At 42.0% G+C, this 21,869-nt stretch overlaps 1 protein-coding gene and 1 long non-coding RNA gene across 2 annotated transcripts in view; one reads left to right on the top strand and one right to left on the bottom strand.

Annotated features, from left to right (window-relative positions):
• Positions 1–2,577: 2,577 nt before the first annotated feature.
• On the bottom strand, positions 2,578–9,046 carry LOC140425171 (uncharacterized). The gene is made up of 4 exons (XR_011947776.1): positions 8,961–9,046; positions 5,951–6,147; positions 5,102–5,193; positions 2,578–2,791 (listed from the first exon to the last, which is right to left on the bottom strand). It is a non-coding gene; the product is annotated as an uncharacterized lncRNA (long non-coding RNA).
• Positions 7,874–21,869, top strand: part of meox2a (mesenchyme homeobox 2a) — a 70,378-nt gene continuing 56,382 nt past the window's right edge. The window contains exons 1-2 of the mRNA XM_072509155.1: positions 7,874–8,793; positions 12,106–12,278. Coding sequence (XP_072365256.1) covers positions 8,286–8,793; positions 12,106–12,278 — 681 coding nt within the window. The 5' untranslated portion in view covers positions 7,874–8,285. The remainder of the gene's footprint in view (positions 8,794–12,105; positions 12,279–21,869) is intronic.

Genomic DNA, 21,869 nt, shown 5'->3' with positions numbered 1-21,869 from the left:
CCAATGGCAGATGCAGTATAATTTGAATAAGTGTAAGGTTATTCATTTGGAAGCAAAAACAGGAAGGTAGATGACAACCTGAATGGTTGTAAATTGGGAGAGGGGAGTGTGCAGCAGGACCTGTGTGTCCTTGTGCACCATTCGCTGAAGGTAAGCATGCAGGTGCAGCAGGCGTTGAAGAAGGCTAATGGTAGGTTGGCCTTCATTGCGAGCGGTTTCAAGTATAGAAGCAGGGATGTGTTGCTGCAATTGTACAGGGCCTTGGTGAGGCCAGACTTGGAGTATTGTGTGTAGTTTTAGTCTCCTTCTCTGAGGAAGGATGTTCTTGCTCTCGGGGGAGTGCAGCGAAGGTATACCAGACTGATTCCAGGGATGGCAGGACTGTCGTATGAGGCGAGATTGACTAGGTTGGGATTGTTCTCGCTGGAGTTCAGAAGAATGAGGGGAGATCTCATAGAGACTTATAAAATTATAACAGGATTAGACAGGGTAGATGCAGGGAAGATGTTACCAATCATGGGTGTGTCCAAGACCTTGAGGATTCAGGGTAAACCATTTCGGACAGAGATAAGGAGACATTTCTTCACACAAAGAGTGGTGAGCCTGTGGAATTCATTACCACAGGAAAACTTTGAATATATTCAAGAGGTGGCTGGATGTAGCACTTGGGGAGAATGGGATCAAAGGCTATGGGGAGAAAGCAGGATTAGGCTATTGAGTTGGATGATCAGCCATGATCGTGATGAATGGCGGAGCAGGCTCGAAGAGCCAAAAGGCCTCCTTCTGCTCCTATCTGCTATGTATCTATGTATATATGTATCATCATGGGTCTCAAAACCTAACAGATGTGTCTCCATTGCCACCTGGAGCTTTCCTTCTGAGTAGCTGGTTGCCTGGTTGTCCTTAGCAGCCTTACCACATGCACTTCTGCCAAAGTAATGCCATGCTGATCCCGTTCAAAGACCAGCACTGAGTTCACACTCTCCCTGCCACCTATGCAGCATCCAGGGCACCCCCTTAACAAATGACTAGCCTCCTTTTCCTTGATGACCCTTTTATGGGGCCGGGATGATGCAGCCACAACTAGCTTTCCACTCTATACTTGCCTGACTTCAGCTGGTCTGTTTCTGACGGCCTTTTAAAAGTCAAAACTGCAACCCTTGAAAAACTCTTTATAAGCTTCTAATCTATTTTAATTGGCCTGACTTGGAGGGAGAGTGAGGTTCCTGTCCCACTGCACCACTAGTGCCTTACCTCACCCACCCACCTCTGCACTGGTGATTTTTGCTAGTGATGGGAGGGGTTGTAGACTTGAAATTGATGTGCCGCTGATGCTAGTTCTTTCAGGACCCCTCTGTGTCTGGCATTTTTGGACCATGGAAGTTCAGCCCAATCTAATTTATAGATTTTAAAAAATCAAAATTGAAGTCATTGGGGAAGTCATTGAAGGGAATTGGGAGGGTGGGGGGGGGACTCTCCACAGGCTAGTGGCCTACCCAACAAACTTCAACTGTTTTGGCAATGACTTTTCCACCATCAAAAGGTGAGGACATTCTCTGATGATTGTGTAATGTTCAGTTCCATTTGCAATTCCCAAGACAATGAAGCAATCTCCACAAATAGCGATACCGGGAGAACATTCAGACTTCTCTGTTAAGTGCCAAGTAACATCTGTTCCCCCTAACTGCCAGGCAATGACCATTTCCAACAAGAAAAAAAATCAAATCACCTTCCTTGGCATTCAACAGTATTACTATTAACATCCGGGAGGGGAGGGGTGGGGGGGGGGGGGGCATGTGCAGGAGTCACCCAGGGTGGCAGGGTGGTGCAGTGATTAACAGTGCTGCCTCACAGCACCAGGGAGCCGGATTTGATTCAGCCCTTGGGTGGCTGTCTGTGTGGAGTTTGCACATTCACCCCATGTCTGCGTGGATTTCTTCCTTCAGGTGCTCCAGTTTCCCCCCACAATCCAGGTTAGACGTGGGATTGAGCCTAGGTAGGCTGTTCTTTCAGAGGGTTGGTACAGACTTGATAGGCCGAATGGCCTCCCTCTGCACTGTTGTGATTCTATGGATTCTGTGGAACTGAAACTTAATTGAATCAGCCACGTCAATACTGTGGCTATAATTGTGTAGTTACTACACTCTAGGATGTGTGAGTCCTTGAGAGGATGTGGAGGTTTATTTGAACGGTTCTAATGAAGAGGGATTTTTGCTCCAAGGTGAGGTTGGAGAAGCTTGGATTCTTCTCCTTGGAGCAAAAGAGATTGAATGTAGAGTTATACAAAATTACGACCCAGATTTAGATGGAGTAAACAAAAAATGCTGTCCACATTAGTTGATGATACAAAGACTAGGGGAGACAGGTTTAAGGTTTTGGGTAATAGATGTTGGAAGCTATGAGGAAAAATGTTTCTACACAGTGGATGGTATTGCTGACTTCTATATCTATTAATAATAACCACAATATGCGAGTGTGTTCCGTGTATTGGACAAATTACCACACAACCAGTATTTAGTACAATTATAGTTTATTATCAAACATAGGGTTGGTTCTATACTTAATAACTTACACGCTACTACACATTAGACTATATCTAGCAGTTTAAATGACCTTTACTTTTACTTCCAAGTGACCGGCTCTGTGCAGGTTAGATAAGGCTTTTATCTGGTTCCCCATGTGTGGTGGCTGGAGGTCGTCTGGGACGTCTAAGCTGAGTGTCGTCTTTCAGATGGAGATCGCGGGTCCTTGAACTTGGCTGGTCGATGTGCTGCAGTTGGATGACAGAAGCCTGTGTCCCAAAAGAGACAGAATGTTGGTCACGCATTTCTTCTTATCCTCTGATCTTTTGCGCTCTTTTGGGCGGTCCCAGGTAGGGGTCCAAGGGATCGATAGGATTTCAATCGCCCTAATCAATTCTGGGCAATCAGGGGCGGGTACCTTGATGGCCGGGTGGGTCCTAGTTGTTATTGTTCAAGGCACGTAAGCACTTCCAAATAAGGTGAAGAGGCACCCCCGGGTCTGTTACTAATGTTAAGTTTCAATATGAAGCCCATTGCTCTGGGCGGACCTGTGAGTGGCCTCTAGCAGGTGTGAGTTTCTGTATAGGTCTGGGTTGTTGTTTGCAAATACACACAAGCTGTGTCTTGTCTGTGTCCCAACCTGACCATGATTCCCATCATCCTTTGCAGGCAGCCATTTTCGATGGCCACAATGGTAATGACCTTATGGGAGTGGTAGAAGGAGAGATGATGAGTGATTTGTGATGAAAATTGGATGGGCACTTGAAGGAAATAAACTTACAATGTCATGGGGATAGAATGGGGGATTGGGACTGATTGGATTGCTCTACAGAGAGCTGATATGGACTCAATGGGCCAAGTAGTCTCCTGCTGTTCTGTAATAGCTTTTTAACTCCATGACATAAAAGCAGATCAGAGGCTGTGAATTCTGCGATGTGTACCTCACTTCCTGACTTCAAAAATCATATCCACCACCTACAAGCACAAGTCACGAGTGTGATGGAATGTTCTCCATTTACCAGCATGAGTACAGCTCCAATGATACTCAAGAAGCTCAATACCATCAAAGACAAAGTAGCCCGCTTGATAAACACCCCAGCCAGCACCTAAACATTCACTTCTTCCACCACTGACACACAAAACGCACAGCAGCAACTCACCAAGGCTCCTTCAACAGCACTTGGCAAACCTCCAGCCTCTATCATTTAGAAAGATAAGCTCAGCAGATACATGGGAACAGCGCCACCCCCAAGCTCCTCTCCAAGTTACTCACCATCCTGACTCGAAAATATATTGCCATTCCTTCTCTATCACCGGGTCAATATCCTGGAACTCTCTCCCTAACAGCAATGTGGATGTATCTATACCTCATGGGCTGCGGTGATTCAAGAAGGCAGCTTGCCACCAGCTTCTCAAGGGCAACTCGGATGGACAACAAATATTCCCTTGCCAGCAACACCCACATGCCAAGAAGAACAGGAGATGAGTATAGAACATATGACGTCTTAAGCAATCACAGCTTAACATTATAAGAGGGGACATGAGGGGAACCTTTTTTACTCAGAGGGTGGTGGGAGTCTGGAATGCACTGCCTGAGTTGGCGGTGGAGGCTAAAACGCTGAACTCGTTTGAAAGATAGCTGGATTTGCATCTGAAATGCTGTAACCTGCTGGACCAGATGCTGGAAAGCGGGATTAAAATGAGCGGCTCTATTTTTTTTTGGGGGGGGGCGCCTGGCAGTGCAGACTCGATGGGCTGAATGGCCCCCTTCTGCACCGTAATCTTTCTGTGGTTCTATCTTCCAGAGTAAATGCTGGATACACTCAGCAGGTAGCGTTTTTGAACAGAGCGACCGAGTTAATGTTTCAGTGCACACCCTTCTTGATAACCCCTTACATTAACTCTTTCGTTGCAGCCAGCTCGCTTGAACTAATCTGAGAATTGCCAGTGCACTTTGATTGCCATTGTATGTCTCGTTTCACTAGTCGGTTCTGTTGTGGGAATCTATTAGAAATTGGGAGGTTTCAAGGTTTAATGGTGTTCTAATGAATCGTCATACTGAAAACATTTCAAGTTCTATAAATCAGAGCTGTGAAAATTCAGTAACTCGGGTGATTGACTATTTGCTTCCCCCGTCACAAGATGCAAGCATCAGGCTCCCTTTCAGACTCTCTATACCCCCGGTTTTCTCTGCCAAGCTGGTAGATGAAGACTATGTGAAATCTCCCGGTTGCGAGTGAGGACGTGTTCAGGGTTCTGGTGTTGCCTGGTTCGCGTTACTTGAATTGCGATCTCGTCTAGAATCTAGATAATCGTGTTTAACAGTCTGCCATCACTTGCCCCCTTGTTTAATCCTCGAAGCCGGATGGTAGCGATCAGCCCGCAATCAAACTAAATGCACAAATTGCTTGGCTTTCCTTCTTCTATTGTTATCTAAAGTTAAGATAAATAAGCTTTTTGTTTCAAAATAAAATCTAGTTATATGTTTGCTGTCACGATTTGTTTCATTTTAAAAGAAGAATCATAATGGCAAGCACCTAGATCATAAAATGGAAATGTAAAAAAACAAGTGATCCCACCTTGGAAATTTGGGGGGTAATGTTTGCTGGTCGCGTGATCTTCCAATCGTTGAGGTGAAATTCCCAAAATGTACCTGTTCGATCTTTGCCTCCTAAAGAGAGAACGGGGGAAACAATTCCTATCACACAGGTTCATTAAAATAAAGCAGGAGAGGCGCACTCAACAGGGCAGGCAGCACTGTAGGTATGGAGAGGGAAACAGTTGATGTTTCAGGTCGCTGGCTTTCCGTCAGAATTGAAACTGGAGTTCACCCCTCTCTGGATGCTGCCGGACTTGCCGCGCATTTGCAGCATTTTAATAATAGTAATCTTTATTATTGTTATAAGTAGGCTGACATTAACATTGCATTGCTGTTTGTAATTCAGATTTTCAGCATCGGCGGTGCTTCACTTTTGTATTGGGTTCAATTTCTTTCCCGCGGTCAGCCACTCCAACAGGTTAACCACATTAGACAACATCGAAGGGAAAAGATTGGCAGTTACTGAATGGCAGTTTTTTTCTTACACTCATCACCCTCCCAGTTCCAGGTAACATATATGATTTTGTCTGAACGTTGTTAAACGCTGTCAAAACATTCCTTCCGCGGGCGGAAAGCTTCGCCCCTTTGACAACGAATGACTTCCAAACAAGAGGGAATTTACCTCAGGAAAAATTACTGTGGTAAAAATGTTTTCGATTCAACCTCCAAAACCCACCCTGAAAATGAAGCTCACCCCGTTTGTAGCGCCCGCTGTCAGGACATTATACCGCTGGGAACAAAGCCATCGCTCAGCACGCTTGACACCATTTAATAATAATAATAATCTGACAGAAAAGTGAAAGAGAAACATTTCAACAGATCGACGCACCTCAGCTCCGATTGAACAATTTCACAGCGGGGCTGGCGGCATTTCCAACAGCTTAATTTTGTTCAATAAAATTCCCAGAGTAAATGTCGGTGTCATCAAACGGAGATCAGGAAAGCGGCTTGTAAATTGTTTCAATTTCGTTATTTAAAGGATAACTGATTCTGAATACTGCACTTCCACGACATGTAAACTATATTCTGAAATGGTAAAGGAGATAGGAATTCTGTGATGCCGGCTGCATTAAAAATATTGTGATATAGTTGATTGCAATATATATATATCTATGAATGTCATTATTCTATAATTGTCACTGTGAATATTATCTTCAGTAATTCATGATCTACTGTGTATTTGCGCAGCTCTAATTATCAATGGATATCCTTTCATAGGAGATGGACATCTGGAATACGGTCCTTTGGCACTTTCTGTTTTCCATATTAATTGAGCCCCTGAGTCGGACTGATGTGAGTGAAACTTCGGGCGAAATTCCTGCAGACATCTGCAGAGCGAATAAATCCTTGCAACTCACCACGCACTGAATCAGGCCGGGTGGATGGTCAACTATTCCACTGGCACAATCCATTCCAAATCTCCCCTCCACTTGTACAAATGTATGATTAAGGTGACAATGTAACCGCGACCTGAATGGAGACTGGACCGACAGCCAGCATCACTATTATACTATATATAATATACACAACCTGTACTTACTGTGGATATTATTTTCGGGCATTCATTTCGCATGAGATGCCACTAATCTTTGTTTCAATTGCTGTATTTTGCATTTGATACAAGTGCGGTTCAAATCATTTTTACAATTGAGATTCCTTTTAATTTTTCAGATTCACGATAATGACTATCGTCATTTTCGTCAATGAACGAAAACATTGTTCCACGTTTCAAAAAACACGTGGAAACAACTTGGGCAAAGCGATGTGATTCCAAGACCAGATTAAGTGGACAGTTCTGCTCTGAGATTGGAATACAGAAATACAAAGGCAGATTATATTTTTTACGCAGGAAACGGGTAACTTTTGAATTTATCCCAGGCAGTTGTCTTTTCCCATGGTGGTTTCAATATTTTAATGGACCCCTTGCCTTGGCGGGGTGGTGTTGGGTGGGGCAGTGCGCATTGCGTGGTTCATTCAGAACTATCAGCTTTCAATGTCATCCTCATATCAGGCTCTGGGCAAATCAGTCCCATTGGGTGACACTTTCTGTATTTATTCCCTCTCCGACTACTCCCTGCTAAAGACGTGTTTTCTTCCGGAAAGGGGAATTAATCAGAGATCAACGAAAATATAATCAGCGGCAATGAAAAGTGATCATTAAACAGAAACCTTTTCATGATAAACCCTCTTTTTTTTTTGCAAATGAAAACACCCGATTGGAAAATAAAATGCACATCAGTAATGGGGACGGGCCAACCGACTGAGGAAGGCGGGTCGGGGCAGGGAAATAAATCTCCCAGTTTTTTTTTAAAAAGTGCCTAATCCCCAAATTCGAAAATCAACTGCTTTCCATTCTCATGATTTCATCAGTTCGGAATTTACTCTGTCATCTGAAGATATACTTTTCTGTTTGCTTTAAGGACTCCGATGACAGGGTCAATCTTTGCTTTCGCTCTCTCTCATTCTTTGCTGCTTTTCTCCAAGACTTCTTGCAAGGAAGTTGCGGACAGACTTTCCCCTGGCTCTCGCGGCCCTGATTGACAACCACAGGTTCCCCCCCTCCCCCACCCTCCCACCCGCTGAGGTACGTTATGGACATCTGACACCCCGGAGGTACAAGAAATTTGAAGGGGGAAATAATGCTTCCCCCCCCCCCCCCCTCCCCTTGTCTGCTTCCACACCGCCCGTTAATTGCAAACTGGAAGATCGACAGTAGCAAATCGACAATCTGGAGCAATACAATAGAATAAAGCCTCTCCTTAACTTGGAGAAACGCTGTTTCTCTTTCACTGTGCCTGCCAATTTCCGGTCATTAATTGCCTTGATTTATAGGGCTGATGTTTTTTTGGAGGTAGCTTCACATGTGGCTGGGACCTTGCCTTAGATCCAGCCCCCCTCTCACATTACAAACTATTTATATATCTTCCACGATTTTCCCCTTAAAGCAGCTCTTCAGCATAACGTGCGATTGGCTTCACTTGTCATTCGAGAATCAGCGTTCGCTGATGTGCGTGTGTGTGTTTATTCAAAGAGCCCCCGGCTGTTTCGGAGCGATTGATCCAGACCGCTTTTAAAGAGCCTTGCTTTTTTGAAAGCTGTTTACTTTGAAATCGAAGGTGCTTTGGATACAATTCCAGCCTCTTGGAATCTGAAACCCCGCTACCATGGATCATACAATATTTAGCTGCCTGCGTAGCTCACATGCCCCAGCCCAGAGCCTGCACCACTTCTCTCAGTCTCCACTAACTCTTCATGGAAGATCAGACCATGTGGCTTTTCCAGACCTGTCTCCTTCTTGTATCATAACTGGATTTCCTAATGAAGAAAACATGTTCACAGCCCAGCGTCATCATCATCACCTACATCATCACCACCGAGGCCATCCCCAGCAGCAACAACAGCAGCAACAACAGCAAGCGGCTGCCCAGGCTACCTGGCACATCCCCCAGATTTCCTCGCCCCCTCCTCTGGCCAGGCACACACTCTGTATCCAGTCGGAATCAGGACCCCCAGAACTGGGCTCGAACCCCTCAAGCCTGGTGGACAGCAACCCGACCTTGGCCCCCAACAACCCCAATGTGGCGTCCTGTGTTTCTGGAGATTACGGGAGGTTGGCGGTCACTCCTGTGGAGACAGAGAAAAGACACTCCAAGAGGAAAGGTGACGGCTCAGGTAAGCGGCCAGCAACTGGGGGCGGCCCTGGGGGCACGCATTCAATCAGTCGCTATGAATGCACAGTGGAGAGACGGCAACTATTTCTGTTTCAAACTATTTAAAGCGAACATTTTATTCCATGCTACAGACGCACGTTGTAATTAAATTGTTTAAAATCAGTTTACCTTTACTGGCATAACATAGATCTCATTCATTCGGTTGGTCCCACCAGTTAACATGCGTCTTCAAAAATCAGGCATCTGTATTTTTTTAACCCAGCTGCTTTGAGCTGATGTGCGCCCCGGAACACTTTTTTTTGAAAGAAAGCAATGATTTAATATGATTCATGGCCGGACACCACATTAAATATTGAAACGTCCTCAGGTCACGCATAGAACAGTATGAGTTAATTTCAGTCAGTGACCAGACGATACCAACTGGGGATAACAAGTTAAATACAATGCTTAATTTAAAGAATTGCGACCATTGTTTCCATTCATGTGACGCTTTGTGAATGTCTAGAATATTTGAACAGTTGCTGAACAAGAAAACTAATCATTGGAAATGTATCTGATCTTTCCCCATATTTCCATTTTTAATCCAGTTCTAATTACACACTGGGTGTGTGTTTCGGTGTGTTAATTCAACGACACAACTTTAAACCTGAAAGAAATCATGGGAAACAGCAAAGATAATTTCTCAAACAACCATGACTCACATTGAAGATGCCAACATTTGTTTTTATCAATGGCCCGGCCTGATATTGAATTTGATCACCGCAATGTTTGTGCAAAATCTATTTCCAGAAGTCTTAAAATATGTTTTGTGCAGTTTCTGCTGAAGTTAACTTTCCTAAGTAGTGAAAACAATAGATTGTTCAAAATCGTGAATGAATGTAATTGTTTAATTTAATGAACGATACCACCGAACAGGCGACCTTGTGTCAATCAAAACAAGCATTCGCTGAAATAATAGTTCGATATAATAACAATTCGGTGAAATAACAACATTGCTATCCTATTTGAAGCAAATAATTTCAAGAATTCTAAAATGGAAAGTCTTTCTATATTCTCGTTGAAACGTCTCGTACAAACTTCTGTAACTTCAACGGAAAACCCGTTTTTTAAACATGATTTAAAGAGACAGATAAGAGATAACACAGATACCACATGTGCTGGAAAATGAGATTAGAATCGTTAGGTGCTTGATGGTCGGCGCGGACGCGATGGACCGAAGGGCCTCTTTCCGTGCTGTGACTTTGATTCAACAGACGCTGCACGATGTTTCAACTCCATGAAAGCAATCATCTTTCTCCCAAGATTTATGCCACAATTTACTTTGTAACAATAAATCCATCGTCGGTTAATGGGCTGCATTTCCTCTGATTCACACATTCATCACCAAACCTTACAAAAATAAAGCATAGGCAGGAAATATAAAAGTCCTTTTCAGTGACACTACAAAGTCTGGGCATTTAAACTGCAAAGGGTCAGACTCCATATTACTGTTTTTACACCTGCTGCCAGCACCATTTCGGTCCTCGAATTATTTGTATTCATTCGTGATGTAAACAAAGATGCAAGTCTTCAATGAGTCACACAGAATACTCCTTACCCTTGGAAATTGCTTCTAGTCACCGTAACCGCCTCACACCCTGGAAAACCCGTTCCAGAAAACCACTCAGCGATCGCCATATAAAGTAAATAAAATCACAATCTTAATGAACTCTGAAACATGCAAATAATAGATTAATGTGGTGTGGAACAGACATAAAATACAAAAGGCAACTCTGTTTTCAAAAATCCATTTCGAAATGTCTCAGCTAAAATATTTCTTCCTCAAGCTATAATTTACGTAAATACATGTTCTTTAATACTGAAATCTATCTGTTAAGTATGGGTAACCCTTTTTATACGATCTATCCCAATAATAACATTTACTTAATATTACTGGAGTGAATACAAACCAGATAATAATGAACTTAATATTATATAAGGCTATCTTCAATATCATTTGTCTTTTTAGCAAGAACTGTTTTCAATGAGTGTTACAATTCATCTTCTTAATCCTAATTTTTTTCTTAGTTATTTGTAGCAATTTAGAAACAGAAGTTTAGAGATTTTGGAATCAGTCAATTAATTAACTGTCACGTTGAATGGTGAGCAAAGAATGAAATATGGATCGTTTTTGGATCCTTTAAAAAATATATATATGGAGAGAGCAATTAACATATTTGAAAACAAAAATAAATTGCTTCAAAGGAGGATAATAGAAATAATCAATCTGCATTTAGAACATACATAAGGAATGAATTGTGTTTTTAAGGGAGTATATTCATTAATCATTAATTAATTTGTATAATGCCGCATTAACTTAAAAATATTTTGACACTGTTGAGAAAATACCAATTTCAGCTTCACAATTTTAGATTTGTATATGGTTAGTTTCCATAATGTAACTTTAATTACCTCATAAGGATTATTTTTAACCATATGTCTGTAAGAATGTTGAAGCTGGTATTGCCAATAAGTCTAAATACAGCTCAAACAGTGATTTGCAACCTCGTTCGTCCTGCATATGGTCATTTCCCAAAATAAAAACATTTTGATTATTATTCATGAAATATTAACAATCCATGGATGTGTCAATGATTTAATGACAATAATTACAGTGAACTGAAGGGAGTCCCCTGCCATTAATATTTCAATATCTCCCCCAATAAATCACAATATATGGTTTGGCTGACAAGCTCACTGAAAAAGGGAAATTGTGATAATTTACAATCAGGTATGAACATAATGCGTACACCTTGTGACATTACAAATATAAAGGGTTCTCGATACATATTTCATTAAATGTATACAGGTGGAACACAAGATTTGAAATCTTAGTGTTGCCTTACAGAAATATAACTCTGTCATGTTCAGTGTATATTGTTCAAAAGTATAGCAGCACATATACATTAAATTGAGGCCCTGGTCTCTTCTCACATGAATGTAGAAGGCCCCAGGGCACTATTTTGGAGATGAGCAGGTGAGGTCTCTATCATTTCCTGGGCAATATTTCTGCCTCAAACAACATAATAAAATAAAACATAATCTGATCATTAAAGCATTGCTGGTTGTGGGGACACTGCTGTGTGCAAAGTGGCTGCTGTGTTTCCCAAGTTGGAACAGTGAATACACTTCAAAATAATTCATTCGTTGTAAAGCACTTACAATGTCTTGAGATTTTGAAAGGTATTATATCAATGCAAGTTATATCTTAAAATTACAAGTACATTTTTTTGGTGTTTAATTTAAACTGAAATTATTGTGATCCTGGTTATAGAGACACAAGAATGCAGCTACAAGGGAGAGATGAACAGCAAACCCAGAAAGGAAAGAACAGCCTTCACCAAAGAACAAATTCGGGAATTGGAAGCTGAATTTGCTCATCACAACTACCTGACCAGACTGAGGAGATATGAGATAGCAGTAAATCTGGATCTCACTGAGAGACAGGTAGGATACAATGAAATATATTGGCATAAAATCTTCAATACACAGTGCCTCTTTTTCGGCACTTTGGGAGTTGTTTATCCTCCAAAATGGTATCCAGGATGCGCACATTAGATACCATTTTGGTGAGGGTACTAATGATGTGTCCTGGAAGTATGCAGAGTAAGCAAATAGTGCCAGTCAGTATGTAACAGTAATTTGATGCCAGCACTGCCACTTTGGAACTCAATACTACAGCTAAAGCCCTCTCTTAACCGCACACACCTGAACACATGTTCAATGACTGGAACATACAGACATATAAAAAGGACGAAAAGTAGACCAGTTGGCCCCTTGGGACAGCTCAGCCATTCAATAAGATCATGGCTGATCTGTTTGTGTCGAATTCCACATTCCCCATCTACCCCCGATTACCTTTGATTTCCTTGACCAACAAGAATCTAATAATAATAATCTTTATTAGTGTAACGGGTAGGCTTACATTAACACTGCAATGAAGTTATTGTGAAAATTCACTGGTCGCCATAGTACGGCGCCTGTTCGGGTACACTGAGGGAGAATTCAGAATGTCCAATTCACCTAACCGCGTGTCTTTCGGGACTTGTAGGAGGAAACCGGAGCACCTGGAGGAAACCCACGCAGACGCAGGGGGAACGTGCAGACTCCGCACAGACAGTGACCAAAGCCGGGACTCGAACCTGGGTTCCTGGCATTGTGAAGCAACAGTGCTAACACTGTGCTGCCTTAAAAATATTCAGTGATCCCATTTCCACTATTTCTGGACTCACACAGAAGAGGAAACATCCTTTCAATGTTTACCTTGTTAATACAATTCAGGATCTTACATACTTCAGTCAAGTTACCCTTCACTCTTCTAAACTACATTGGGAACAATCCCAGTCTTTCCAACCTATCCGTATTCCAGGTATCAATCTAGTAAGTCTCCTTTGAATCCCCTCCAATGCATTTACATCCTTCCTTAAATAAGGAGACCAAAACTGCACAGAGTATTTGAGATATTGTCTCACCAATGCCCTGTGTAAATGAAGCATAACATCCTTACTTTTATGTTCAATACCACTCGTAATAAAGAATAGCATTCCATTAAACAATTTGATTACATGCTGCACCTGCACAGTATTGTTCTGTGACTCATTCGTGAGGGCAGCTAAATCCTCCTCCACCTTCACATTCTGCAGTTGTTCTCCATTTAAGTAATACTTTAATTTTCTATTCTTCCTGCCAGAGTAGACAACTTCACATTTTCCCACATTATATGCCGGATTTTTGCCCACTCACTCAACCCACCTATATCCATCTGCAAAACGTATTTCTTCTTCACAACATACTTTCCTACCTATCTTCGTGTCTTCTGCAAATTTCACTCCCCTCATCTAAGTCATTGATGTAAATTGTAAAATGTTGAGGCCCCAGCTTAAACCCCTGCGGGATTCTACTCATCACATCCTGCCAACCAAACACAGAACCATTTATGCATACTTTCTGTTTCTGCCAGCCAGTCAATCTTAGATCATAGAATTCACAGTGCAGAAGGAGACCATTTTTCCATCAAGTCTGCACCGTCCCTTGGAAAGAGCACCCTACTTAAGCCCACACCTCCACCCTAGCCACATAACCCAGTAACGCCACCAACCTTTTTGGACACTAAGAGCAATTTTAGCATGGCCAATCCACCTAGCCTGCACATCTTTAGACTGTGGGAGGAAACCGGAACACCCAGAGGAAACCCACGCAGACACGGGGAGAATGTGCAGACTCCGCACAGAGAGTGACCCAAGCTGGGAATTGAACCTGAACCCTGGAGCTGTGAAGCAACAGTGCTAACCACTATGCTACCATGCCGCCCTATCCACGTTAATATGTTATCCCCTATACCATGAGCATTTCGTTTTTACAATAACCTTTGATGTAGCACCTTATCAAATGCTTTCTGGATATCCAAGTACAGTATGTCAATATACTCCTCTCTATCCACAGAACTTGTTGCTCCTTCAAGGAACTCTAGTAAATTGGTTAAACATGATTTCCCTTAAATAAAACCATGCTGACCCTTCCTAAATACCTTCAGCCTGCCCAGCTATAACCTCTTTAATGATCGATTTTAACTTGCCCATGACAGATGTCAAGTTAATTGGCTTATAGTTTCCTGCTTTCTGCATTCTTCCCTCCTTGAATAGAGAGGTTATATTTTTTACTTTCCTGTCTGATGGAACCTTTCTGAAATCTAACGCATTTTGAAGAATTAACACCATGCATCTACCATCTTATTAGCCACCTTTTTAAGATCCTTGGATGAAATCCATAAGGACACAAAGACTTGTCAGCCTGCAGCTCCATCAATTTGTTCAGTACTGCTTCCCTAGTGAATGTAATTTCACCAATTTCCTCTCTCTCCTCCACTTCTCGATTTACAGCCATTACTGGAATATTTCTTGTATCCTTGCTTGTGAATACAGAAACTAAATATCTGTTAACTTAATCCTCCCTCTCCTTGTATCGACTATTAACTCCCCATCCTCGCTGTCCAGAGGACCAACAGTAACTTTATTTACTCTACTCCTGTTTATATATCTGTTGAGACCCTTCCTATCTGTTTTCACATTCCTAGCTAGCTTCCTCTCATACTCTAATTTCTTTTGCCTGATCAACCTTTTAATCCTCTGTCATTCTTTATATTCAGACCAATTATCTGAGCTGCCACTCATCTTTGCGCAGTTGTATGATTTTTCCATAAGTTTGATGCTTTCCTTAAAAGGATCCCCTAACCAGTGATTTTTAAAGGTATCATCAAATACTTTTAGATTAGTTTCTCATTGAGTTCTTCTGGGCCTTGCTGAGATTGTAGAAGGGTTTGATGCTTTTCAGAGTTGTTTAAAATTGTTGAAGTTGACAGGGAGCAGAGTGGTCCGTATTGAAAGACTTTGTCCTGATTTCAAAGATTCCACACAGAACACAGATTTGGGTACAGTGGGTTGCAACCCTATTATCCTCCAGTACAGTATATTGTTCCTTCTGCAGCAGCCCTCTGTGCCAGCTGCATTTGAGATACCAAGACAAATCAAAGGGTGACTACAAAGAATGAACAGAAGCTACACAGAGCAGGACTGCTAGAAGAGGTATGACAGGAGAAAGGGGGTGAGCAAGGGGAGAGTGAAGGGCTCGCAATAGGAGACCATACCTTCCCATGTTTAGGGAGCAATTTTCCTCCCTGGAAATCAGCAAGTTAACAGTGTGTCTGATGCCTCTAATTCACAAAGGAGGTTGTCACTCTGATCAGTTACTTGCTGCAGCTACAACTAAAGCCTCAGGAAAGTGTTGCCAGTAGCTGTGAAGGTGATTGTGGCCATGAGAACTGATGTGCATCATCACTTCCAGGCTGGAATAAGGATTATGAGAAACATTTCCCATTTTGCCATCCACTGTTGCCTAAGGGAGGTCACTAAACCCTGTATTCCAAGAGAGTGAAGACAATTCATTCTCTCTGTTTGAGAGAAACAGGAGGAGTAAGCACTTGGCTCACTGGAATTGCAAGATTCTCCATGGTACATGGTGCAGCTAAATGCCCGCATTTATATCGCTTTGTCGGCACCCCATGCCAATTCGGAGATGTACTTCAGCCAAAATGGATTCCACTTCCTCAACGTCCAACTGGTATATGACCATAGGAAGAAAATCATTCAGGCTTTGCCCGCTATCCTGGCTGGAGTCATGATGGCTTCCTTCTGCGGCAGTCCTCTGTGCCAGCTGCATTTGAGATACCAAGACAAATCAAAGGGTGACTACTAGGTGACAACGGCAATAAGGCTCAAGCCTCTGGAATGAAAACTATGCATACATAAGCAGCATCTAAATAATGAAAGTCATGTTGCCACATAAGGAGGATGAGGGGCAGAGAAGCAGCAAGAGGAAGTGGAGGGGGAAGGGAGGAGTCAACCAATATATTCCCTTTCTGACGAGGCTGGCTGAGTGATTGACTCATCTGATTCCAGTTGAAGTGAATAAAAGCCCAAATCGCCATCCAACAAGGGTCTTCCTCCTTACCTTCCCTCTGCTACTGACCAGCTTGGCCATAATCCTCAAATAAAAAGTACTCCAAAACAAACACTCCAAACCATATTTATAGGACAAAATTTGCCATATTCACTCTTGTGCATCAATTTTGTGCCTGTCTTCCATGTACCTTTGCCAACCCAAATCTCCTCTGCAAGCATCTAACGTGTCACAATTTTCTACGCTGTGATCACGTATGCAGCTACGCAACATACTACAATCATGAAAATGTGCCTACTACCTGTGTTATGGGCCAGGGTTTAGAGAACCCCAAAGTGTATCATGGAGTTCACCTGACCCACAAGTTTTAATAGATTGTGGTATGGGGAGCACACGGCCCACTCAACCATGTGGTACAGCAGAAATCAAAAACATTTTTTAAAGCAAAACAATGTTTATTTTATGAACTCAAGTTAACCTTTTTAAAACATACAGTGAACATCTTAGCAACCATCAATTCAAATACAACCCCCAAAGAATACAACACTAAGTAATCCTTAAGCTGTCCTTTTGACATCCATAAGACTTAAAAAATAACTTTTAACCAAAGCACATCATGTTAAAGTCACTACTGAGAGCAGTTCTTCGTTTTAAATCACCAAAGGATTGATTTACATTCTTTAGATTACAGAGAGAGAGACTAATACCCCTTCTGGCTGTGACTGCAGCTATCCAGCTCAGAAAACGAAACTAAAACACACCCTGCAGCAAACAGCCTAAAACAATAGTAAAAAGCTGACAGACAGCCCAGCTCCACCCACACTCTGGCATCACTGATAAACACCCATTTCTTAAAGGTACTCTCACATGACACTTGCAGCAGGAACAACAGGCACAGGTTAAATGTGCATTGTGAGTCTGCCATTTGGTTCCTATTCAATTTCATGGCTGATGATTTTACATCCTGCATGGTAGCACAGTGGTTAGCACAGTTGCTTCACAGCTCCAGGGTCCCAGGTTTGATTCCCAGCTTGGGTCACTGTCTGTGTAGAGTCTGCACGTTCTCCCATGTCTGTGTGGGTTTCCTCTGGATGCTCCGGTTTCCTCCCACAGTCCAAAGATGTGCAGGTTAGGTGGATTGGCCATGGTAAATTGCCTATTAGTGTTCATAAAGGTTATGGGGGGTTATGGGGATAGGGTGGAGGCATGGGCTTAGGTGGGGTGCTCTTTCCAAGGGTCGGTGCAGACTTAAAAAAAAAAAATTTAGAGTAGCCAATTCATTTTTTCCAATTAAGGGGCATTTTAGAGTGGCCAATCCACCTAGCCTGCACACTTTTGGGTTGTGGGGCGAAACCCACGCAAACACGGGAAGAATGTGCAAACTCCACACAGAGAGTGACCCAGAGCCGGGATCGAACCTGGGACCTCGGCACCGTGAGGCAGCAGGGCTAACCCACTGCACCACCGTGCTGCCCACGGGATGATGCAGACCTGATGGGCCGAATGGCCTCCTTCTGCACTGTAAATTCTATGATTCTATGATCCTCCTTCTCCTCCTTCAGGTACCAGGCCCTAAGTGGGCACTGGTCGTCATGGACTTCTATTAGATTGGTCCATGATTATGCTTGACTATAATGGTCTGCTAGTACCTTCTGCAGTGTGGTTGACCACCTACCATAAGGCATATTGATAGGATTTACAGGCTGATAACCAACCTCTCTGGCTGCTTTATGAAAGCACCTTGCATGCCCACCAAGTCCTGCAGTGGGACTTGAACCTGGAGCTTCCGGCCCAGAGATGGGGACGCTACCACTGCACACACAACCTCCAATTTTAATCATGTTTGACAATGAGAAAACTGTCACCTGGGACTTCAACTGAGACAGAGGACAATGCTGCATAGGTATTTGTTTTAAGTAAAATCGCCATAGTCCCAGATGATGATAGGTTGCTTTCCATTTTGAGGGGGAGAGCTGACTGGTGGTGATTTAACCTGAGATCACCACACCTCAGACGAGGGGCAAGGTTGAGAAGGCAGGTCTTCATGAATAACCTCAGCCAGTACAGGAATCAAACCCATGCTGTTGGCCTCGTTCTGCATCACAGACCACTTGTCCAGCCAACAAATACCAATGCATTCTGGCAAATCTGAGTTCAGCAATCAATCTTTCCTGAAAATTTATGAGCAGATTTTAAAAGTGTGATACAACTGTTAACCTAGGTCTTGATTATCACTACTCATCCATGTAAGATTAGATATTGTATTGAAAATGAATTAGACACACCATCTTAAAATTTGTGAGCACTGAGTAGTTTCAGATTCATGCATGTGACAGAGAAAAGGGTGACACCAGATTGAATTACTTGGGTGCCTTTTTCCATCTCTTGATCCTTTTACCATTGCATTTCTTTTCCCATTTCTCAAATACCTTCATAATATTTCCTCCTTCTAAAACATGTGGCCTTTTTTTCTTACTGTTTCTCTTCTTGTTACTTAAAGCTTTTATGGATTCCATTGACTTGGTTACTATTTTCAATGAAGGTTAATTGATTGCTGCTCCCATCAGCCATTTCTATTTGCTAGTATGCCCAAGTGTCATTGTAATAGGCCTGTGTTAATAAACAATATGAAATCTAATTATCAATTGAGCATGTGCAAAGGGATGAATTGGAAATCTTTAAATGGATATTACATTTCCCATGACATTGTTAGACAACCTTTCTACCCATTCAAAAGTGCGATTTTATACTTGGGGGGTGGGGGGGTGGTGTTGGGATAATGTTATTCTTAACAACACAAGAAATAGGAGCACAGGTAATCCAGCCTGTTGAGTCTGTTCTGACATTCATTAAGATCAAGGTTGGGACCCATTGCGAGTGAGAACAGAGAATTTTGTGTTCCAGCCAAAACTCCATTCACTCTCAGCGGCACCATAAAACCCAGCTGCGAATGAGGACAGAAGATTTTGGCCCATGACTGAACTTCCACATCAATTCCACTTTTCTACATTATCACAATAACCCATGATTTCCTCAATGCCCCCAAATCCATCTATTTTAGATTTCAATGTACCCCAACCCACTTGCAATAATGGCTAACATACAATTTGCCTATCTAATTGCTTGTATGTTAACTTTTTGTGATTCATGCATAAGGACTTCTAAATCCCTTTCAATGCCAACATTTGATAGCTTCTCACCTTTGTTTTTAATTCTGCTTTTCCATTCGTCCAAACAAATTGACAATTTCACACTTATCTACGTTATATTTCATCTGTCACCCTCATGCTCAATCAGTTCATCTGTTTATATTCATTTACACTCTCTTTGCATCCACCTCACCTTCCCACCTAGCTGTGTATCATCATCAACTCTGGATTTGTTACTCTGTCTTCTCATCTTAGTCACTGATATGGATTTTAAAGAGTTGATGCCCAAACCATGATCATTCTATCACTCTACCTGCCATGTAAAAATTACCCATTTATTCCAACTCTTATTTTTATCTCTAAACACATGAACACTAACCTTGTGCAACAAACTTCTCTGGCACTTTATCAATTGTTTTCTGAAAATCCAAATATACTAAATACACTGGTTCCTTTTTATGTACAATGTTAGTTACAGCCTTTGAAAACTAATTGATATGTTAAGCACAATTTCCCTTTCATAAATCAGTGCTTAATCATATTTTGATTTTCCAAATGCTCTAATATTACATCCCTCCTAATAGGTTTATTTCTCCCACTGCTGATGCCAGGTCCAAAATATCCAACCATAGATCTTTGGTTCCCCACACTTTCCAATATGTTCTTTGCATCTTCAACTGTGAAAAGATACAATGGCTGTTGTCAGAACGCAATACTTTAGTGTCATCTAACGTGGTAAGTTTATCCTTGTGACTTTTCCAGCTTTCCTTTACCAAAATAACAGACACAGCCTTTAAAAATTGAGTCAAATGTTTCTATTTGTTAAGAAGTTCACGATCGAACCAAATGTTGAATTTCAATTGAAACGCACAGGAGATTTACAGCACACTTAGACCAACCTGATGTGAATGCTCCAATTTGTAGCTGCGCACAGGGCTTTGAGCAGGAGGCGAACATTATTTGCTATGAAATTTAATCTTAGAAATCAACTCCCCACTTTTGAGACCTGCCTTGTTTAATTGATTGTGCTGTAAATCCATAATGAGTGCAATGCATATGTGGATAGAGCAGACATATGCAGTGCTGGGAAGCAATGAAAACTGTGAAAAATTGGAGAAGACAGGTTTGGAGTTTTATTTCAATGTGTTATCATTGACCATTAGTAAATAAAGAAGTAAATATAAAATGCATGCTGGGAGTTATATGATATACGAATATGCATCAGTGACACCAACGCAGTCTTATCGGCATAGATGAACATTGATAAGCGAAAAGCTGTGAATCTCCCGCAACAGTCCCTCAAAGACTTTTTAAAATGTAAGGTGCCTTGACCTTTGTTTTTAAAAATGATTTCCACAGATTTTTGGCCATTTTACTGCAGTGAAGGCAGTGGAGGGCCTTTCAACCTCACAAAATTACAAACAGTTCGAATGAATTTAACTGCCCATTTGCAACCTACTGAAAAATATTGTCGAAGTATCAAATGGATTTCCAGATCTTTACTTGGGTAATGGTCAGATACGTTGAAAACAACAAAAAAATAAAATCAGGAATGGGTGACTTTAAAATAATGAGATTGTACCACTGATTTTGTTACAATTTTAGAAAAGTTTGGAGGCAATTCAGGGGAGCTATTAGGCTCCTGCGCATACAGCATCTGTGTAAACCAAACATGCTTCTCACAAAATAAACACAAAATAACAGCTTCTTACTGCCATTTTGGTTAAAATGTTTACGATCAGTTTCATATTTTGAGCAAAAGGCACAAATTTACAAAGTCCATGAACATGCAACTTTATAGGAATATATATATTTTAAAAAGTCACGCTACAATATTAAATGTAACACGGAATACAATTTAATCTATTTTTGTAATTGATCAATAGTTTTAAAATAAATACTGTTATTTATTATTAAATCTTAGTGAATTAAATGTAAGCAATTTCAAGAGGTGATGACTTTATGGATTTTTATGACCAAGGAACGGCAACCACGGTTGGACTGCTGTTCTTCTGCTCAAAGATTCCCCTGACGTGATCCCTCTGCACATTTCTTCCAAAACCTTCCCTGACAGGTATTGAGCAGTGCAGGGTTAGCTGGGGAAGTGTGTGGAAGCGGAGCAGAGCTGGGGGAAATACAGCCCCCCCCCCCCCCCGCTTTTACAGCACCAGCTTCCATCTGGCAAGTTTAATTGTCCGCTCTTTGAATAGTGGATGATCGAGTGAAGGGGTCGGTGGGTCGGGTAGTTGGTTCGGGTTGGGAGGGGTCGTCCTGACGGGTGGAGTCAGGTCTAGTCGATGGGGTAGGCGGGTGATGGGGACCAGTTAGGTCTAGTCGAGTCAGAGGGTGGTCGGGGGAGTAATTGAACTGTTGGAGGGTATATTTTTTTGGGGGGGGGAGGGGGGGGGGTGTGTGGTCCGTGTAAATGACGGAG

Source organism: Scyliorhinus torazame, chromosome 6 (genome assembly GCF_047496885.1).
Source record: "Scyliorhinus torazame isolate Kashiwa2021f chromosome 6, sScyTor2.1, whole genome shotgun sequence".
Lineage (NCBI taxonomy): Eukaryota > Metazoa > Chordata > Chondrichthyes > Carcharhiniformes > Scyliorhinidae > Scyliorhinus > Scyliorhinus torazame.
The sequence above is the reverse complement of the archived record's forward strand: the minus strand, read 5'-3'. Positions and strand labels throughout refer to the sequence as shown.